This window comes from Silurus meridionalis, chromosome 25 (genome assembly GCF_014805685.1).
Source record: "Silurus meridionalis isolate SWU-2019-XX chromosome 25, ASM1480568v1, whole genome shotgun sequence".
NCBI lineage: Eukaryota > Metazoa > Chordata > Actinopteri > Siluriformes > Siluridae > Silurus > Silurus meridionalis.
In genome coordinates, this window is record NC_060908.1 from 15,221,195 (window position 1) to 15,242,908 (window position 21,714).

Below are 21,714 nucleotides of genomic sequence, written 5' to 3' on the forward strand. Positions count from 1 at the left end.
CTGGTCTCCTCAAATCACATGCTTGATTCTAAACAATATTAAAAAAATACAATGATGTTATTAGTCATTTGATACAACTGCAAATACAGTCTATTATTCATTGATACTTGATTAATAAACATACAGTTTGACCTGTTTATGGTAACATTTAATGTTTCATAACATTCAAATAAGTTATGGAACTGGAAAGTACAAAATCCTCACTTAATTCTAGGGATATATTATTTTGAATAACCACCTTTTAATTCCATGTGGCTTTTGTGTAAAACATATGAACACCCTCTAACCAACAGATTTGAGAATTTAACATTGGAATGGTATATTTAAAGAAAATATAACTCTAAAGACACAATGTAAATATGTTTATTTCGTGCTATTAAAATCAACCATTAAATGACAATTAAAAGTCCACTTTTGTATGCGTTTATATGCATTTGACCAGTAGATGTCGCCATTTTGCAATTATAAAGCAATAAAACCTACTTATTCTTCCTGATTAACCACTTTAAGAATCTAACATTAAATGGGACGTATTGTGTCCAGCCTGCACACACTGCTTATGGACAGTAAGAACAAACATGAGAATATAAGAGAAACTAAATACGGGAAAGTCTGCAGTAACTTGAGCTTACCAAAACAAAATAAAAAAAAAAACACCAGACCGATGAGAATCAAATAGATTAGAACAACACGTCAAAGCAATCCATAAAAGAAGCTAGATGTATAACTTCAAGCTGTCGGAGATCAGAGAGTGAGACTGGTAGTCTGTCCATGCAACGATGTGAGAAAACATTGCCCATTTAAAAGCCTAACTCTGAGTGGTGATGACAGCTTAATGGTTCTCCTCACTGACACCTGGCACTGCTTTGTTTTCAGATCTGTCTGAAGGGAAAGATTCACATCTTTAAGTATTTGAACGTGCAGGCATGTCGGCTGGAGAAGAAGCCTGACTCACTGGATCTGCCCTTGCCGGGCAAACGCTGTTTAGCGCAGCAGCTAACGGACAGGTACCTACACGTTACATTTATGAGACATCGTTAAAAATACAGAATGATGTAACTATAAAATTCATATAGAAATATGAAACGGACAGATTGTTTTCATAGAAAATCTGAAAACCTTTTAAGGCAGCAGGTGTTGTTACAAGATATGGTCATAGAAAAAACTAACTAAACAAAATCCCACCGGTTTCCTGGAGTAGAACAGAAACAATACAGTCATGAGGGGATATGAAATATCATCATTACACTATAAATAGCACAAATAAATAAGCTATATTCTAGCTAATTTCTTGACGTTTATACTGCAGTGTCTGTGTATGTATGTGTGTGTGTGTGTGTGTGTGTGTGTGTGTGTGCAGCATTGAGGATTTTTACCCTAGTAAGAACCACGGACCCGATTCGGGTATTGGGAGTGACAACGGTGATAAGAGACTGTCTACTACAGAGGTACACACACACACACACACACACACACACACACACACACACACACTCTCTCAAACCAAAATGTCCTCACTGAAAAGTAGAAACAAATTGGCACTGCCATTTCAAAACTTTCAGAGGAGACTGGAGAAGAACACCACGTAACACAAAGTATTTTCTGCCTCTTGTCCTCTCTCGCTATCTCTATTTTCTCTCCCTTTATCTCTCTCTCTTTCTCCTCAGCCCTCAGATGACGACACAATCAGTCTACACTCTCAGGTGTCAGAGACGGCGCGGGCTGAAGCCCACTCCCTCCTCTGCAAACTGGACACGAACAGAGGTGCGTTTCCATGACCCTTATTTACAGAAGTGAGCAATTTCAAAATGTTCATAATGAGTAACAAATGCAGCGGAAATCACCACCTCAGACCACATCCAGATGTTCAGTACTGCCACGAAGGCAGATGTGATGTGATTAGGACAGTGTGGTGTTCTAACTTACTGTCATCGACTAACATAAACTTTACTCCTGAGCTGATCTCTGGACAAGCAGACTCAGTTTGGGATCATTAGGTGACAGAACTGCCTACAATTTTATATGTGTGTGTGTGTGTGTGTGTGTGTGTGTGTGTGTGTGTGTGTGTGTGTGAGAGTAGATCAGGACCCGTATGACTTCATTGATCCAAACCCAGATGAAGATGCTGCTCTCTGTGAGGCAGACATGCAGCAGAACACACCCTACATCACCTGTATAAAGGTCTAACACACACACACACACACACACCTTTTCTATGTCACTACTTGGCTTTTAATGGAAAAAACTATCACATTTCTATACGAAGCTGAATCGTGATCCTCCTCTCTTCTCAATGTAGGAGATCGAGCGGGTTCTTAAAACACACCAAAGCAAAGACAAGGAGAACTGGAAGGAGGAGTCTGGGTAAGACGCATACACACACACACACACACACACACACACACACACACACACACACACACACACACACATATATATATATATATATATATATAAGATGTACGATGTAAATGTAATCTCCTGCTATTGAAATCGTAATGGGTTTCATGGCCTAGTAATGAGCAGCTGCACTTTAATCAGGGACACCTGCCTCCTTCAATCTCGTTTATTCTTCTTTCTCTTTCTCCTTCTCTTGATCTGTATCAGGTGTTATTTTGTTCACTGTTTTGTATCTGTCAGTCTTCTTTTGCTTTCTCCTTTCACCGCCTCGATTTTCACTCTCAACAATTTCTTTCTCTTTTAATCAGTCCATCATGCACACAAACAAGCTTTACAGCACTTCTAGAGGTGTGTGTGGAGCTGGAGATGCAGTCCAAAGCTGCACCCGAAAGACGTGTCCCACATTTCACGCTCCTGTACTATAGCGAAGTGCCAAATTTACAGTGTACACAACTGTCGAACGTGTGTACACTGAGAAATGACAGATGCGCTCTAATGAACTATATTTGGCCACCAGATGTGGAGTGTGGATTTATTGTACAGCAACAGACTTTCTTAACACAAACAGCACGGCCCTCCTCTTATTCTGCACCAGCGTTATCATTATTAACTACTAATACAGACATGTTTTTGATTAGCATGAGTTTGGACGTCTCAGTTATTTATCTTCTTCGATGTGAGAGACGTAGTGCGAGAAAGAGTGCACTTTAACCCCTTTCCCACCAAACAGACCACCCGACCCCCATGAACATTATATAAAGAATATTCTGGCAAATGATCGGAGGTCATTAAACTTACCATTATTGAATTTAATCCAAATTTGCATTATTTATAGACCTGCTTGTTTTTTTCCGTTGTCGAATTCTGGTTTAAAGCCATTCTGATACAACCAGTCAAACAACATCCCTGTAATGTGTAAGAACTGTAAGAACTTTATGTGAGAACAAATATCCTGCAGTTCATATTCTTTTATTAATTGAACTAACATACTTACATAAAAATGATGAGCCTTATGGCTATGCTTTTAAACATCTTGGATTCCCACATCAAAACAGGACGTGGCATTTATATCAGCTAGTTTGTCGTTTGTCGTTTTAGAGCCTTTTTCTGACCCTGCTATCACCCAAACTGCACATTGGCAGCAAAACAAAAAGCCATTCATTAATTTTGTATGTGCGTAACAAGGACGCTTGAAACGAGATTTTCATCTGGTGAAACCTTTCGCAGAGGTAATTGTGAAATCTAGGAAAATATGTAGTTTTGTAATATTTTGCGCCCCAATTAGTGGAATGGTTCTGAAATGAAATCCTGTTGCTGCTAGTGAGATCACATTGACACACACACACACACACACACACACACACACACACACCCTTTATTTTAACTTTAATTAAAGATCAGACTGATGCAGCAATGTGAAACGCAATGAGAGAAATGTTTTTTTTTTTATTATTATTTACAGACACTGATTGTTTTTATGATATGATTCAGATTTCCAGGCGGATGTGTGAGTTGGCTCGTAAGGCAAATATATTCCTTCTCTCTGATTTAGTTTTTGACATTGCTGCCATGCATGCACGCATTCAAAAATTAAACATTATTTTCAGATCTAGGAACACGTAAACACGAAGTAGATACAAAACAAAAAAATAGGCGTGTGTATGATAGAAAAGAAACGTTTGCATGAGAATGCATGGTTGTGTGTGTGTGTGTGTGTGTGTGTGTGTGTGTGTGTGTGTGTGTGGGAGAGTAAGAGAGAGAGAGAGAGAGACAGAGACAGAGAGAGAGAAAGACGTGCATAGACAGGTCAAATCAGAAAGCATGAGTCATTCTTCTTAAGAAAAGTTACTCTTCCATTTACCTGGAAAATCTACATTTGGCTTCAAGAAGTTAGTTACCTCAGGCAACGTGAACATATATACACACATACACACACACACACACTCTCACAATGAAGTTTGTGTGTATTTTCTGCATGGAGTCAGCATAATTAAAGGATTGAAAAAGGATTTCCTTTAAAACAAAGAATAGCCAAGACATGTTAGGTAACTGAGGTACCAAGACTTTAGGTGTGAGAAGGATAAAAAAAACCAAACAAGCTAAAAGGAGAAGGAAAATGTGTCTACCATTGGACACTTTGCATTTCTAAATTGCTCCTCAGGGCTCATTTCATTCTCGGCATTTCTCATGATTAATAGAGTTCCAGTTTACTTGCATGATATTGACTGCTTTGGATTTTTTTTCGCCTTTTAATTAGCATTAGCGAACATAATCCTTTTCAAGGAGCAGAAAGACCACACCCTGGAAAACTCAGCCCAGGTTTATTATGCTGTTACAGAAGTTTGACAGGAAGAAAAAAAAAACGAAATAAACCCAACGCATATAAAAAAAAATGACTAAAGCACCTATTGGACAGATGCGTGTTTGAGCCCAGATCGTCTGGAAGCATGTTTAACCGATCCTCAGTCTCATTTATTGCACAATCCTGAGCTTTATTTTAGCCCATAAGGACAGTGGGCTATTTAAAGATGATGGTAAATAGCCAGGAAGTCCCAAGGATGGTGTTCCATTTAGGACTGAGTGATGGAGCTAAAATGCAGCAATGAGGCATAATATATAGTGTAGACGGTAACTTATCATTAGGGTAATATTTAACATTTCCATTTTGTTTATTTATATATGAATATCAACCACTTAATAGTCAGTATCTTAAGTTAGACAGCGATAAGTGTGCTTAAGAACACATTAATGGGTTATTACAGTCTAATAAACCTCAGTTTTGACCTTTAATGTAGAGTGTTGCCCAGAATTCCTGATCATTTTTTAGAGACCAGAATTCAGGTACTCATGAGGCAACATCTCAAGTCAAGCTTTTATTGTCATTTCAACTATATATATATCTGACGCAGTACACAGTGAAATTAGACAATGTTCCTCCAGAAACCTGGTGCTACATTAAACAACATAAAGCTACATAACAGAACAACACAGAGCTAAGGACAACATGAAGTGCATCTTGTGCATCCTGGTGCAAACACTGCACAGAAGACACAAGACAGGAAAAATACACAATACACAAAATAGAACCACCAGTAAGCCTACTGTGTATTATACTGTGCTGTGTGTAAAAGAGAATCTTTGAGACTATTTGGGATTGGAGCCAGTGAGAGTCTGGAAACAGTGCACTGCTCATAAGATTACTAAAAATGACATAAACTTGAATTCCCAAGTAATTTATTCATGCCATTGCGGTAATCTGTCCCCCATAATTCTAGGATCACAAACAAATGTGTATTGCATGTGGATTTTTTTATTTTACACGTGATGTTCACATAAAAAAAAAACAGACATACTGACTAGATTTGAAGCTTTAAGATATAAGAATAAAGCTGTTTCTCAGAATCCAGCGAGTACATTTAAACATTCACGATAAAACAACGGATACATAAAAGGATCCTTTTGAAAATTACCCCCATTTTCAGATTGCGATTCACGAGTCCGTCGATGTTCTTGCTGTGCCACATGTTCCGGCTCGTAATTCGAAAACGAGCCACTATTATATATTCCAAAGAAGCGAGGGCGAGGGCCACCAGGAAATGAGGATGCCACCCATGAGGTTTTTTTAAAATTACCATGGAAAAGTTCCATGAAGTCCCGTAACCAAAAATATTTACCGCAAGGAAAACATCAAGTCGCACTTTCGTTCTTGTGTCACCAAATCGTACGCCCTAAGGTCCAGAGAGTCGTGCGCATGTCACGGACGTTGCCCAGAAAATGGCGAAGCTTCTTGGGAAAAAAGGTGGAGTGCCATTGACTGTAGATAAACATTCACCAATGGGTTTTACATTGTGTTTCTTTTGAGATTTGCATCATGCCTTACAACCAACATAATTATTTTTTTGAGTCACTTTCTGAAGAAATGATGGAGGGGAAAAAAAAGGTTTTGTCTGTGCACACTCAGTAGTATTGAGGTATACTGTGTAGAAGCTCAGTCTACAGGGCCTCTGTGTAATGTTCAGAAATGTGGATGGGGTGGAAATAAAGTGAATGTATTAATAGATGCCATCATTCTCTCTCTCTCTCTCTCTCTCTCTCTCTCTCTCTCTCTCTCTCTCTCTCTTTAAGCTCAGAGAAAGAGCAGCTCGCAGAGGAAGAAGATGATGAGCTGAAGGAAGTTTTGGATCTTAGGAAGATTGCGGTGCAACTGCTGCAGCAAGAGCAACAGAACAGGTGGAACACACATGCGCAAAAACCCATTTGGATGGTTCACATCCTGTTTCCTTTTTCCTTTATAGATTACATCATTTTGCTTTCAGGGTTTTTCCCCCACTAGGAAACATTATAATTAAAGAGTCACTATCTTCATGAAGGTCTAGTCTGTGTTTCTATCAGATCATCAAAATAACAACCACCTTTGCACCTTGTACAGTACTTTTTGACTTTGAAGCTTTTCCAGTCTGAGCTCAGCTTTCTGTCTCGTGTCCTTCCCAGAGCATTGACACTATGTGGATAAACTGATGCCACATGTCTTTGAAATCACATACATAGCAACTTCAACTCACACTGAGAAGTCACGCTTCTCTCCTCCCTCTTACATTCCTTTACTAACAAATGTTACATGCTTTCCTCTCCTCTTCTCTCCCCTTTCATCGTTCCTGCCTCATCTTCACCCTTTTCCTCGCTCCTGCACCCCAATGCTCGGACATGCTCGGTCATCACACATATCACATAACCTCAGGAGGCGATCCTTAATTTGTAGAGCAGAAAGCCTCATCCACCGAAGGAGGGCGGCAGGGAGAACACACAGGTAGAGAAAGAGAGAGGGAATCTACCCATGTACACGTGTTTGCATCTGGTTTGTTTGTGTGTGTGTGTGTGTGTGTGTGCGTTTGCTTGTGACGTCCTGTGTGTGGACTTGCACATGTACATACCTGCATGAGTGTATGTGTGGGAATGCTCACGTTTTTGGATGTCAGAGTAGGCGTTTATGTTTATATTTCCCCAGTTTGTCATAGTGTGCGTATGTGTTGGTGTGTAAGTGTGTCTAGGTGTATCCACTCAAATGCTTGAATGTGCCCTTTGTGTGATTGCAGCTACCCATATCCACACGGCCTAACAGGCAAAAAAGAAAACCAAAGTTCATGAGTGTGATTTACACCACATATAAAGGATGGGTGGGTATGGACATGGAACGTTGCACAAGAATGGCAGCTGTTGGAAAATAATAACATTTTTTTTAATCTACACAGATGTGGCTGATACAATCTCTCACACACCCACACACACACCCACTATCCAAAGCAGCATTTATTTATCTCATTTATGCAACTGAGCAGCTATGGTGTTAAGGGCCTTGCTCAGGGGCCCAGGAGTGGCAGCTTGGTTGCCAGTTACACTGCTATGCTAAAAAACCCCACCATGTGATTTCAATATAATAACCTTAATGACCTGCAATGCATAGGTGATCAGTCTTGTTGAAAAGTTTCATAACACCCAATGTGAGTTATAAAAATAACTCCTGGTGCAGGAGAAGCAGCAATAATGACTGGTACTTCATGAAAGCTGCAATTAAAAGAGTCTTGTTGAAGGATATTTCATAACAAGCGTTCTCACGATGGCTGTAAGGTACGTGCATATTCTCAGGTAGGATTCAAGGCTTTGTCACATATGGTGATGGTTTGGCAGGTTTTGGAATGCAGCCCAAGTGTTTTAAGACATGGGATTGCTTAATATAATGATAACCCTATTGTGCAGATCGGTGTAACCGTTACGTTATAAAGAACCAGAAAGGAAGTGATGAACAAACGCTTGTTTTTATGCTCTTTTCACACGTTCTTCTAACTGTTTCTCTTTCTAACCGGAACGGCCGGACAGCTGTTTATATCATCTGTTTTGTATGCATCTCCAGAGAGCGCTTGAAATTCACGGCATTGTTACGTCCTCAGAAGTTGTAGTACGTTAGCTAGTCGGTGCACCACGGAGGTTTTGAAGCCGCATCACACCGTGATTCCTCGTCTCCACTCAAACAAATCAGCTTTGAAATGATCAGAACATTGTTAAACCCTGTGTATTATTTGTTTGTCAGCTTCACATTAAAATAAATACTTGTGGCAACAGCTGAATTGGATTACAGTGTGGTGTATACAAATATAGTGTGGTTTCTGAATGGCTCTGGATTAGGGATCAGAAGGTCAGGGCTTCAAGCCCCTGCACTCCCATGCTGCTACCAATGAGCCTTGAGCTTATCTGAGCCAACTTGCTATATCATGGCTAACCATACACTCTGTTCCTTAACTTCCTTACAAGCTGGGATATACAAGATCCACAAGCACACAACAAGGCCAAAAGGACACCTGACAGTGTGTTTTTGTCCGACATGTTTTGGTATTCTAAAATATTACGATTTCCTTTCCCTGGAACTAAAAAGTCTGAATCTGTTCCAACATGACAATGAAAAAAAAAACAAGGTTACCAAGTGGTGCAAGAGTTCAAGAGGCCTACACTAACACAGAGACCTGACCTTAACCCCACTGAACACCTTTGGGATGAACTGGAACTCTGACTTCCCAGGTCTTCTGACCTGACTTCAGTGAACGGAGCAGATGTTAGAAACAGTGTAAACACAGTGCCTGTCCACCCAGACGCACATCTTTCCTGCGTTTGCACATAACCATAGACGCAGAGGTATTTAAAGAAAAGTCTAGCTTGTGAAAACATGTTTACACACCTGCATTGGATATTGTATAGGATGGCTGAGTGTGTGCTTGGACCGCTGAAGATTAATAGCACACGTGTGCAAACCTGCTCTATTCTATAATACTCTCTACAGATACACACACGGTTGTGGCTGATGCAGTTATACTAAAGGCATTAACAAATGTTCATTTCATTCATTTTTTTGCATTATTGTTCATGTGCATGTGTGTGTGTGTGTGTGTGTGTGTGTGTGTGTGTGTGTGTGTGTGTTTGTATAGTATCATGGCTGTGTGAATGTGCGTGTGTTTCCATCATTAAGTTGTGTTCTTGTCCAACAGATTTCTTAGTCATTCCGGTGGAAGCAGCAAGCAGAGATCTCCATCACAAACCTTTAGGAGGTATTCACACACACACACACACAAACACACACACACACACACACACACACACACACATAGATTAGTCTGCAAGCTCTTATGATTTTTCTCTTGATTATCTCTGATGAGCATTAAGATCCGCCCCTAGTGACTCATCATAGAAAGAGTAAGTTGTGTGTAACGGACATCTTTGTATAGTAGATAAACCTGACACTGTTTCTCATGAAGGCAGACATAATTTGTATATACCTAAAAAAACATTTAGTTCCTGTACATGTATAAACATATTAAAACACAAACCTTGACACACCTGGCTGCACGTTTTTTTTAAAACCCCAGTGGGCTTCCCGGCAACAGAGCCGGGTACGTGAGTGGCCTGGGTATGGCAAGATTCTTAGTAACTGTGATAAAAATCTGACGATTCTGATAAGAAAATACACACAAAAGCATACTTTGTTCGATTGCCTGTTACATTACAGGAATTGTAGGTTCATTGGCTCATTTGTAAGCGCTGATCCATTACTACACCAAATGCACCCTTTCTGCTATTTTTCTTGCAGTGCATCACTGGATGAGGGAACCAGTACATCTTCAGCAACCTGTGGACAGGTAGCAAACACACACACACACACACAAACACATGAGCCTCATTGATCAACATTGCAAGAGCATAGATTAGGTTCTGGGGCTGTTCTGCGCAAAATTTGGGATTCTGGTGCACATTACTGTATATTTATTGCAAAGGTATAAAAAAAAAAACCCATTTTAACCAAAAAAATCAAAGATGCATTTAATCAAATGGGTATCATTTAACAACATGACCTACTGCAAGTGGGCCAACAGTGTGATATTTACATCAAATTTACATAACACACAAAATTTCAATATTCAAATAAAATACCTAAATATTTGATCCGAATAAAACTTAGGTCAGTAGGTGCAAATGGATATCAGCAGTTATCTTTTAAGTTCCAAAACATTCCTCCTATTGCTGATAAGCTGATTAAGAACAGATAAGAGGACGGTGGTTATGATTAGGGTGTATGTTGGTGTAGCTCCAGTCACTGGAAAAGCTTTCTCATGCCCTGCTACAGTTTGGCTGCATGCTTTGCTCAGCTTACACGCTTTGCCTTGCAGCTCTCACATCTTTATCACATTTCAGTGCACATTTCCTTGAAACTCTTTAATGTCAACTTTCTGCGAATCATCCAGCAGTTTTTTTTTTTACTTTCCCATAAACCTTCCTACCATTTGTTGCTCGAATCTGAACAGTGGTGTTTTGTTTAATTTTTTTTTTCAGAAAATGTCATCATACCCCAATTCCATCTCTCACATTCAATGTTTGATTCTTTTCTCCTTTTGTTTGTCCGTGTGTCTTTTTCGGAAGGACGGCCACCTCACAGATGAAGACACAGCTTTTTCTGAGGTCTCATCATCATCATCATTATTGTAGCCATTATTTTTTTTTATCATAGCCATTAAAACCAAGAACCGTTTTTCTTCTTATGATTTCGTAATCATTTTCAAACAAAAGAAAACTATTTTTTGAAATCCCTGTTTTGGTTAAGTGTGACTGACGATGCTGTCTTTTTTCTTTATAGCCTTCTTTATCCTGCTCGTTTGATGGGAGTCTGAAATCTGAGAACGGTGACAGCGAGCCCAAATGGCCAGAGCTTCCTCCCATACTAAACCAGAATGAAGAGCGGAGGCGAAACAAATACCTGAGGAAGGACTACCTCAAGGTACACATACATACACACACACACACACACACACACACACACACACACACACAAAATCCTTTGCATTTCTGCCTTAAAAAGTTCAAACTAGACGTCTAAGGGAGCTGTTTGCAGTGTGTTGTGGTGTGTGTTGCATATCTATCAATCATACATGTATTGGGAATCAGTAAAAAATAAAAACACATGTAGAATCATTTTAGTGGAATATTTGGGTTGCTATCAAAGTGAAAGGTGGTTGTCTGGGCAGCTTATTTATGTTGTCTTCCAAGCTAAACTCTATTCAGGACATAAGTTGGACACTAATCTGACAACTGATGCACGGTTTACTTGAAGTTGTCCTAAAACCACTGCAAAATCCAGAACGGAAAACACTTCTTGTTAAGCAACACAGATTAATCTGTCATGTGATATGGGAAAACATCGTTTTAACATTTCTCATCATCAGTCTGGCATCAGCGTTAGAACCGTATCCAAGTTGCACTATCCAGCAGGTGTGTAGAAGTGAAAGAAGAAGCAGCTTAAGCATGAAATTACAGGACCAGGCAGTTACCTGTTTTTCTTTTTTAATTTATTTATTTATTTTAATACTCGAGATCTTTCATATATTGAGCAATTTATTAGCTATTTTTTCTTTTACATTTTTACGTAGACTACCATTTACCAGTAACAACCATTTAAATAATAAAAACAACCATATAACCATTAAAGGAAATGGGATTTCAATGGTTTAAAAGCAGTGGCAGTCGTGCAACTTATCACCTTTAAAGACTAAACATTGTTATTTCATGTTTATTATGACAGAAACACAGTTTGCCCATATGATCTGTAATCCGATTCACCCTACACTTACTCTATACACATAACTTGTCAATCATCAGCAGGCATGTTGATGTTGTATGTCTTTCAATGCTTTGTGATTCCTTTATAAATCATTTTGATTGACGTGGTGTACTTTCCTCTCAGAAGCTTGATTGATGAAAGATCTAATGACTGTGGGAGCTAAAATGTTTTCCATCTATTGTCAGTTAAGTTACTGTAATGTGGATTGCTGGAAATCTGTCTAAGGTTTTTATTCTATAAATAAACTGCATTTCAGAAAGACACAAAAGAGAGATTTGAATGGATTAGATTGGATTTCCCAACACACCCAAAACAGACCACTTGGCCCCAAGGCTAATAAAATGTTCAGTGAATAGTCAAGGGAAGTCAAGTCAAGAAGCTTTTATTGCCATTTCAACCATATATAGCTGACATTACACCGTGAAATAAACCAGCGTTACTCATGAACCCTTGTGCTACATAATACAACAATCACACAATACAGAAAAACACAGGGCTAAGGATTAGTAAGTGTCCTCGCCACATAAAGTGCAATATTAGGAATAGATTCCTAACAGTCTCCCGACAGGTTTGATCAAGTTGAAGATATAGTGCGGACTGTAGTCTGACAATCACAGTTCTTAGACTTTCTGCTGATTTTATTCCAGAGGTCATCAGATAACCAGACGTGCTTTGCTGTGAGGTTCTGCAGGAGTTGCAGCAACAGTAGATGACATGCTGATTTAGAAGTTGGTATTCCACGCTGGTAGCATTATCATTAGCAGACAGCGTGACATTCCAACTTTGTCTCTACAACATCTTTTTTTCATCTCTCTGTAAACTTATAAAATATAACATGTATTTATCTGTAGTTATTCTATAGTCCCTGATTTGTGGTGTAACAAGTAGCGCATATCAGACTTTTCTTTCAAACTTTCAAACCTGTTTTTAAAGAGCCATTAAAAAAATTATTAGCTATCATCTTCTATTCATCAAAGTTTTTAACCACAAATTTTCTTTAAGTGGGCATTACACGGTTTTCTGCCATTGTCTAGAACAATGCTGCTTACATGCCTGCAGCAAATAAGCGACTTCGGTAATTGTCCATGTTTTTAAATCGTGCATGTAAACAGCCATTAACGCAAATCGAAATTAATCCTTATTTATTATCTATTAAGGTTTTTGTTAAAAGATTTATGATCACACTCTTGATGTCACCCGAATGTGGATGGGTTCCCCTTTTGAGTCTGGTTCCTCTCAAGGTTTTTTCCTCATACCATCTAAGGGAGTTTTTCCTTGCCACAGTCGCCACGGCTGCTCATCAGAGATAAATGCACACCGTTCACCTAAACTGTTGATTTCTGTAAAGCTGCTTTGAGACAATGTCTGTTGTGAAAAGCGCTATAGAAATAAACTTGACTTGACTTGATTTTTAATGTGAACATAAACATGTTGCAGCTAGTTTTGAGTTTAGGTCATTTAAATTTTACATTAAATGATTGTACTTCTTCTTATCCTTCCTCATTCTCTTTTGTAGTACAAGTGCCAAAGTGTGCGAAGAAACTCCACCGAAAATGACTGTGAGGTGAGCCTGTGTGTGTGTGTGTGTGTGTGTGTGTGTGTGTGTGTGTGTGTGTGTGTGTGTGTGTGTGTGTGTGTGTGTGTGTTCTTTTTCAAACTGTTGGCTGGATTTTACAAACACATAGGCTTGTTTTAAAAGAAGCATTATCTGTTTTCACATTTGAGATGATGTACTCTGTGGCATACATCCATTTCATAACATTCATCATTTAAGATCAAATCAATACATCTGATGACAGGACATCTGACACGCACTGAAAACAACATACCATGCCTAAAGATCACTAAGCATATCTTATGGTGAAAGTTAAAAGGTGATTGGTTTTAACAAAAAAAATCACCAAGGTTTAATTCCTTGAAGGTGAATACACAACACGAGTAATGATGATTGACAAGTTCCTGTCTATTCTCCAATAACAGCACATTCTTTTATTCATTTGCAAGTCTTTTTTTAATCCCCAGCATACTGAGCACCACCTTCTCTTATTTTCTATTTAAGTGAATAAGAAAATGACTGCAGCTTGACATACGATCGCAAAAAAGTCAAAATATTAGTTACAACTTCACCAGTGACTGTTACGAAGTGCTGATACAAGAAAGTGAATTTTAATTGAAAGTTCCTGTAAAACACTACAAAAGTAATCGAGTATTCTACTGGTTATTCCATCAATTAATCGAGTAATCATTTTTTTCTTTAATAAAGATATTAAATATATAAGAGAAAATAAGACCGGTCTCTTAGAACGAACATGAACTTTGTTTCTTTTTTAGAAGAATTAACATTTTTTATTGCAATCTGTGAAAACTAAACCAATTTAGTGCATTTAATTGCCATATTACATAAAATAAATAAATATATATATATATATATATATATATATATATATATATATATATATATATATATATATATATATATATATAAAATAGTATATTATATAATATATAAGAAATATAATACAACATAATAAAAATCGCCACCTTGCTGTTTTCTCCCCGATCCTCCATTATTCATTCTGCAGCGTATTGTGTGTTCCCTGTCCAGAGCGCTCCAGAGTTTAGTGGGTGGTGCGTCAGTTATAATGGTCCGTGGGGAAACATGTATAGTTAAATTGACTAAGCGACGCATCGAGTCAAATAATTTGCCTCAAAACATTTTTTGTATTCGAATTATTCAGGAAATTGTTTCAGTTCTAGTATGATTAGTAGCTGGAATGACTGATAAAATTCCTGATTTAGGAAGTAGTTGAGATTGTAAAACTACTGTGGTATATTTGTAAAAATGACACGTCAATTCTGCTGGAATTTTGGACAAATTTGCACTTTGCTGTCTTCACCAGGTTTATTTTTTGCATCCCAAATATTAGGTTAATTGCTGAAAACACAAGCAGATAAAACACACAATACTGGGAGCTCAGTGGTTAAGGCTTTGGGTTACTGATCAGAAGGTCTGAGGGTTTAAGCCCCTGTACTAACAAGCTGCAACTGTTAGGCCCTTGAGCAAGGCGCTTAACCCTCTCTGCTTTAGGGGCGTTGTATCAGCTTCTGACCCCAGGAAATTTTTAGCATTCTATTATGTATCTTTGACCAAAAAAATTACAATTATTTTCCTTTATATTGCACTCAAAAGATGTAATAACCTGCTAGGTAATTCGGATGATTAGCAACTGTTCATAAATCAACACTTCAACTAAAAGAATGACATCACATAAAGAACAAACACGACTCCTAGCGATATAATATCGTTAACATTTTTACAATGTATTATTTAGTGAATCTTTAAAGGTAACACAGTGCCCAAGGATGTGCAGAATTGAATTTTCTTTCTGGAAAAGCTTCAAAGATTGTAGATGTTTAGTTTATATTACATTTGTATTGTTGTGTTTGCTTGAAGTTTGAATTGTAAATGTGTGCAAGTCACTGTGATTGTTTAGAATGAGAGACAAGGCTGGGTTTATTTCACGTGTAAGTTCTGTAATGCTTTGCTTGTTGTAGGAAGGAATGCATTCCACAGACTTCAGCACAACATTGACTGTCTTTGGTTTGAAGCCAAGATCAGGTATAGTCTGTCTAGGTTTGTATGTTTCTGATGTTTGTCAGACGTGAGAGCACACATCACGCATCAACGACACCTGTCTGGCACGAAAGGCTTTTAGGGTCCCGTTACACTGAACATGAATGACATTTCCTTATTTGTCATGATATAATAATGCCAGATTTTCAGCTACTCTGTGTCTCTTCACACATGATAAATATGCACGCTCCAAAAGTCACGGAAAAAACAAAGAAGGTATTTTAATTTTATTAGTATTTATCATTTACTGTTTCGGACTCGGAACACTGACGTTATGGGTAGATATGGGCTTAGAGACAACAGGTAAAAAATAAAATAAAAATTGCAGTTTATTTTTAATAAGAGCTCCAACCACCAGCCATAAATATGTGATACATAATATAAAATTAATTATAAAAGTAGATATTGAACTGTACATATACTATATACACAAAAGTATTGGGACACCTGACCTTTCCTGCCATATGTGGTTCTCCTGCAATCTGTTACCACCATGCTGTAGGCACGCAATTGTACAGGATGTTTTTGGACTTAAACTCGGAAACCCAAACCAGCATGGCAATGCCCCTGTGCATATGGTTTGGAGAGGAACATCTTGAATGGCCTGCTATAGAGCTATAAACACTATTAAACACCTATGGGATGAATGTGAAGACTGACTACACCACCACCTCCTCACCTGCATCAGTACTCGACTTTACTAACACCCTTGTGGCTGATAAACACAAATGTCCACATGCACACTCCAACATCTAGAGGAACATCTTCCCAGAAGAGTGGAGGGAATTATAATTAGGACTAAATGTGAAATCCGATGCTCAAAAAGCACATACCAGACCTATGACCAGGTGTCCACAAACATTTGGCAACATAGTGTACATGTTTCGGTCAAATGTATGTGGACATGCATGTGTGTGTCTGCGTGTGTGTGTGTGTGTGTGTGTGTGTGTGTGTGTGTTTCAAGAAAGTAACAAGAAACTCATTTTGCTGCAGTCTGCTCAGCTGTTGCATGTCATTTTAGAAGAATCCAGCAACAAAGGAGGTGCAGAGGCAACCACATCACATTTTATTTTGATCGTTGATGAATAACGATGTTTCCAAGAAATATATCATAATCCTAGTCTTGACTAGTATGGGCAATTTATTATTATTTTATGTGAAGGGTTTGGGTTTTCTTTAGAAGCAGGTAAATTACATAAAAAACAACATTATTTATTTATTTATTTATATAGAAACCCGTCTGAGAAGTTCCATGGAACTCCCTTCTAGAAATAAATAGATGGGCACAATATCAGAGCTGCTCATAATGACCTTGTGAAAGAGAATAGCATCTCTGGCACTGTGCCATTTGTTTACAGAAGCAGTGGTTCAGAGGTCACCTATTGTTTTGTCTATTATCAACCCGCTTATCGTATTTTAGAAATTCGAAAGAATACTCTACACAAAATACAACATATCATACATGATTGATTCTTTCCTGTTTTTTTTTTATTTTAATAATCATAGCAGTTTGCATCAGCATTTTTTTTTTTTTTTTTATGAGGTGCTGACGATACATGTGATGTACTGCACTAATCCGTTCCTACGTTACAGGTCAAATAATGACACTGTAAGAACATTCTTATTATTTTAATACTACTGAAACATTTGAAGAATTTGGCTACACTGGATCTAGTTGTGTGTACATTCAATTAATTTACATGAATCGTAAAATCTGTTGTTTTTTTTATGAGCTGATGAGTTTATATTCTTATCTGACATGTTATTCTGACATAAAACCTGCTACTGTTTGATATTACACCAGTATCACGCCATGCTGTAAATCGTTACATGGTGTGTAAATCTGTCTCTGCATGTTTGTGTGCGTGTGGGTGTGTGTATGCACCCACAATATAAACACATTCTCACTTTTTCCCTATTAAACATTTAATAGCTTTTACCTTCATGAATTATATAAACTACAATTTTTCATTTTAATATTAATGTGCTGAAATGCCTGCGCATCACCACTGGGTAATAAACAAATCTTTCATAATGATCAAATCTCACATAGTTATCTAAGACCGTACTAACGTTCTACCGACATTTAATACATTTCATGATGTTAACTGCAATTTATCTTTCGTCCTCGCAGCATTTTCCCGCAACAGTCGTCAGGAGTACGGCTCGTCGGACCCAAGCTTCACCATGAGGAGAAAGATGGAGCATCTCAGAGAGGAAATGGAGCAGATAGGGCACTTGCGGCAGGTAATGCTGTAATGTCCAGTTCGTTTCATGCTAAAAACATGACATTGTCATGACGTCACTCTGGAGTAAAAATATCACACACCTCGAGCTGTAGTATGGCCAAGTACAGGATGTTCCCCAGTCAGGGTTCCTATGCATTTTAGAAACGTATGAAAAAGTATGGAATTTGATTTGAGTGATTTCCAGGTCTGGGTTAGTAGTTCTTAAATACAAAATGAAGAATTTGTAAAAAATATTTTTTAAAAAGGTTACGTCTACACTAATCCAGAAACAAAAACTGGTGTGTAGCCCTGTACAACTATTCATGAAACACTTAGAGGGAATTAGGTTTTACACCTTGTCCAACTCCATTCCATTTTTCTTGTCCGTGTCAAAACACTCTTGCTAGTTGTTGCTTGATCTACTTTACACATTTTGACTGACTTGATGCCACAAAAGTCCAATTTGTATGCAGTGTGACACATAAAAAACCCACAGGTGTCCTTCATTGAGAACCGCATTATTAGCCTGCAGAAAAAAAAGACCTTTCTTCTTCTAACAAACACCAAGCAATTGATGCCACCATTGCAAATCAGTCTTAAATGCTTCTGAAGACGTCCTCATTTGTCGATTGTGCATCAATATGTTCCCGTAATTTTCACACAAGTCACACATTGCGTTCATTTACTCCTGAGAAATGAGCGGAATAAGAAGAAAAAATTTAAATAAATAACCCTGCAATATCTGTAACTTACATACACCAAACAGGCAGAACATAATGACATTCTAACATTATGAACTGTGAGGTGAATCACACTGATTATCTCTTCATCATGGAACCTGTTAGTGGGTGGATTTATTTATTAGGCAGTAAGTGAACATTTTGTCCTCAAAGTTGATGTTGATGGGCCAGCGTAAGGATTTGAGCGAGTTCGACAAGTTGAGGTGTCTAGACGACTGTTTAGACGACCAAGGCTCATTGATGCACGTGGGGGAGACGAAGGTGTGGTCTGTGTGGTCCGATCCAACAGACGAGCTCCTGTAGCTCAGAATGCTGAAGAAGTTCATGCTGGTGATCCTCGACAGGTCAGCACTGTTTTGGCAGAAAATTAGGACCAACACAATATTAAACAGGGGGTCATAAAGTTATGCCTGATTGGTGTATACAACAAAGTCATGTATTTCAAGCCTGTCTTTATAGGTCATTGCATGAAATTTTACCGATTGGCTTGATTAAGAAAGAATATATAATGCGTACATATATGCATCATTTATAATGGAATAATATGATATTATTTGCTCTTTTCGATTCAGTAAAAAAAACACTCGCAGCAGAACTTTGGATACGTTATATAAGTAAGATGATATGGTTTCCTTACTCCATGTGCACATTGGCATTCACTTGCTGGAACAAGTTGGAACCCCTTAGTTCCAGTGAAGGGAAACTATAACAGCACACTATGTAAAGACATCTAGTATTAATTTCAAAGCATTCAAATTCTCTTGTCTGCTTTACTATCAATTCTTAGATCTTAATATTTTCACATTTTAATTCTTATCTCATTTTTTCAAGGTACGTTAGGTGTTTGTCAAGACGTCTGTTTTGCCAGAATTATCGGTACTGTAGCATTTATAAGGGTCAAACTTTTCATCTTGTTTTTGACTCCACCAGCATGTTTAAAGAACCAGGCCATGTTAGAGAAATAAAAAAATGTGTCTGCAATTGCACTGATTAAATTAAATTGGATATAACATGTTTAAGTTCGGTAGCATGGTCTCAGTATTGAAGAGTATTGAAGAACGATATATACGAGTTGCTGGGGTTACGATCATCAATGTTGGTAACATCTGAAATGAGAGTAATATAGCAGGTGGAAACTCATCCATCATTTCTATTGGGGATTAGTACAATGCAAGTAGAGCAGTTTATGCACCAGTTTCTACAGTTACTGCCACATATTCTAAGATTACAAACGATTCTGAGAATCTGAGCCGAGTGTCTGGGTGGGTGCTGGTTCTTTGTTGCTGAACCTGGTCTAGCCAGGTTTTAGTAAGCAGCTCATTGTGTAATTTTTCATGTCATTAGAATTGAACATTTTGTTACCAAGTAATCTAACATTAAGCAATGACAGCTTCAGAATGCATGCAAAGGAAGTGCCAAAATACCTAGTAGCACAATCTGCACAGTCATTTTTACATGAACACTACGATGACATGATAACTTGTCATTAGTGGTGTTAAGATAAGAACACAGCCATTAGGGTTGCACAAGTCAGTGCACTCTTTAAGTGTCGGTCCAGGAGGTGGAGCTGGAGGGAGCAGAGCTGAAGATGTTGAGATGTTCGTTGGGAGTGATGACGATGGACAGGATTAGAAATGAGTTTATTAGAGGGACAGCGCATGTAGGACGTTTTGGAGACAAGGTGAGGGAGGCGAGATTGAGATGGTTTGGACATGTGCAGAGATGAGGGACATGGGGTATATCAGTAGGAGAATGCTGAGGATGGAGCCGCCAGGAAAGAGGAAAAGAGGAAGACCAAGGAGGAGGTTTATGGATGTGGTGAGGTAAGACATGCAGGTAGTTGGTGTGTAAGAGGCAGATGTAGAGAACAGGGAAGGTATGGAGACGGATGATCCGCTGTGGCGCCCCCTAATGGGAGAAGCCGAAAGAAGAAGAAAAAGTGGGGTTAAGATAAGCATTAATGTGCTATACTTAAGACTCTGAGAATTCTGAGCATTTCTGCAGAGGGAGCTACAATAATTACAATATCCATATGAAAGAATGTACCTTATAAGCAGAACATTGACCACTGATGAGTTGTACAACAAGTGTATATTTGTTGACATACAGTAATATGCAATCCCATTCTTGGAAGGAGGCAGACACTTGTGTTGTTCTGGAATTCCTCTTCATATTTCAGTTTCTCAATCATAGATTGTGTCTCATGTGGGACGTCTGATTCAAGACCTACTCTTTGTATTAAGATTGGAACCCGAATTTCTATAGTAATGAATGAACGATATATTTTTTCTATTTTTGTTTTTCGATTTAATGTGCAACAGCCACAAATCGCAAAACCTTTACTTGTTATGTAGATTGTTACATATCTTCAGGGGTTTCTATATTGGGATCAATCAGGATAAACAATAGAGGTCCTTTTGAGGTGATCGTTTTGAGATCAAGTGCTTTTAAAGTAATCCTGTAGAAATGCAATAAATAAAATGCAGGTGTCTTGAAAGCATGTCTGTACAATAAGATGGCATGCTTGTGAACATGTCTCCATAATTACAAGTATTTAAGGTTACTGAAGTATGTTTCCCCCAATTCTGTCTGTTATCAGAGGAAATGCTCCAGATTAATCAGCTTGTTATTGCAGGCTCTGTAATTAGAGAATTGTACAAAATACAATGGTTTTTAAAAAAGTTTTTAATCGTTTGAAAGATTTGGGAGCCAAGTACACACAGCAAATTAAACTACAGCCTAGCAATGCTCATGGTCATACTGACAACTTACAGCTGTGCTACATTACACCAGTAATATCTACAAGCTGCTGAAATCCCCCCAGCTAAAACTTGTGCTTGAAATCTACAAACATCTGCAACTGGTTTTTAAGATACATATTTCCCCCACACACACTTTTTTCAAAAGTGCAACATAAACCACACATTTCCTATGAAGTCTTGAATATCTAATTTTGGTGCTTAAACTTTCTTCTGAAAATCATTGGATTTAAACAAGTGGTGTCTGAATGAAGTGGCCACCAAATACAAGTAAAACGTGTCTGCAAAAAAAAAGAAC

At 38.2% G+C, this 21,714-nt stretch overlaps 1 protein-coding gene across 6 annotated transcripts in view; it reads left to right on the forward strand.

Moving 5' to 3' along the window:
- lrch2 (leucine-rich repeats and calponin homology (CH) domain containing 2) overlaps nt 1-21,714 on the forward strand; it is a 47,844-nt gene that overhangs the window by 19,174 nt on the left and 6,956 nt on the right. The window contains exons 6-19 of one of the 6 annotated variants that reach the window (XM_046839441.1): nt 877-1,007; nt 1,361-1,448; nt 1,668-1,764; nt 2,081-2,181; nt 2,300-2,364; nt 6,526-6,630; nt 7,139-7,207; nt 9,435-9,494; nt 10,034-10,082; nt 10,861-10,899; nt 11,075-11,215; nt 13,572-13,619; nt 15,611-15,689; nt 17,824-17,936. In XM_046839441.1, the coding sequence (XP_046695397.1) occupies nt 877-1,007; nt 1,361-1,448; nt 1,668-1,764; nt 2,081-2,181; nt 2,300-2,364; nt 6,526-6,630; nt 7,139-7,207; nt 9,435-9,494; nt 10,034-10,082; nt 10,861-10,899; nt 11,075-11,215; nt 13,572-13,619; nt 15,611-15,689; nt 17,824-17,936 (1,185 nt within the window). The remainder of the gene's footprint in view (nt 1-876; nt 1,008-1,360; nt 1,449-1,667; nt 1,765-2,080; nt 2,182-2,299; nt 2,365-6,525; nt 6,631-7,138; nt 7,208-9,434; nt 9,495-10,033; nt 10,083-10,860; nt 10,900-11,074; nt 11,216-13,571; nt 13,620-15,610; nt 15,690-17,823; nt 17,937-21,714) is intronic. The other 5 variants (XM_046839442.1, XM_046839444.1, XM_046839445.1 and 2 more) reach the window with 5 other exon arrangements.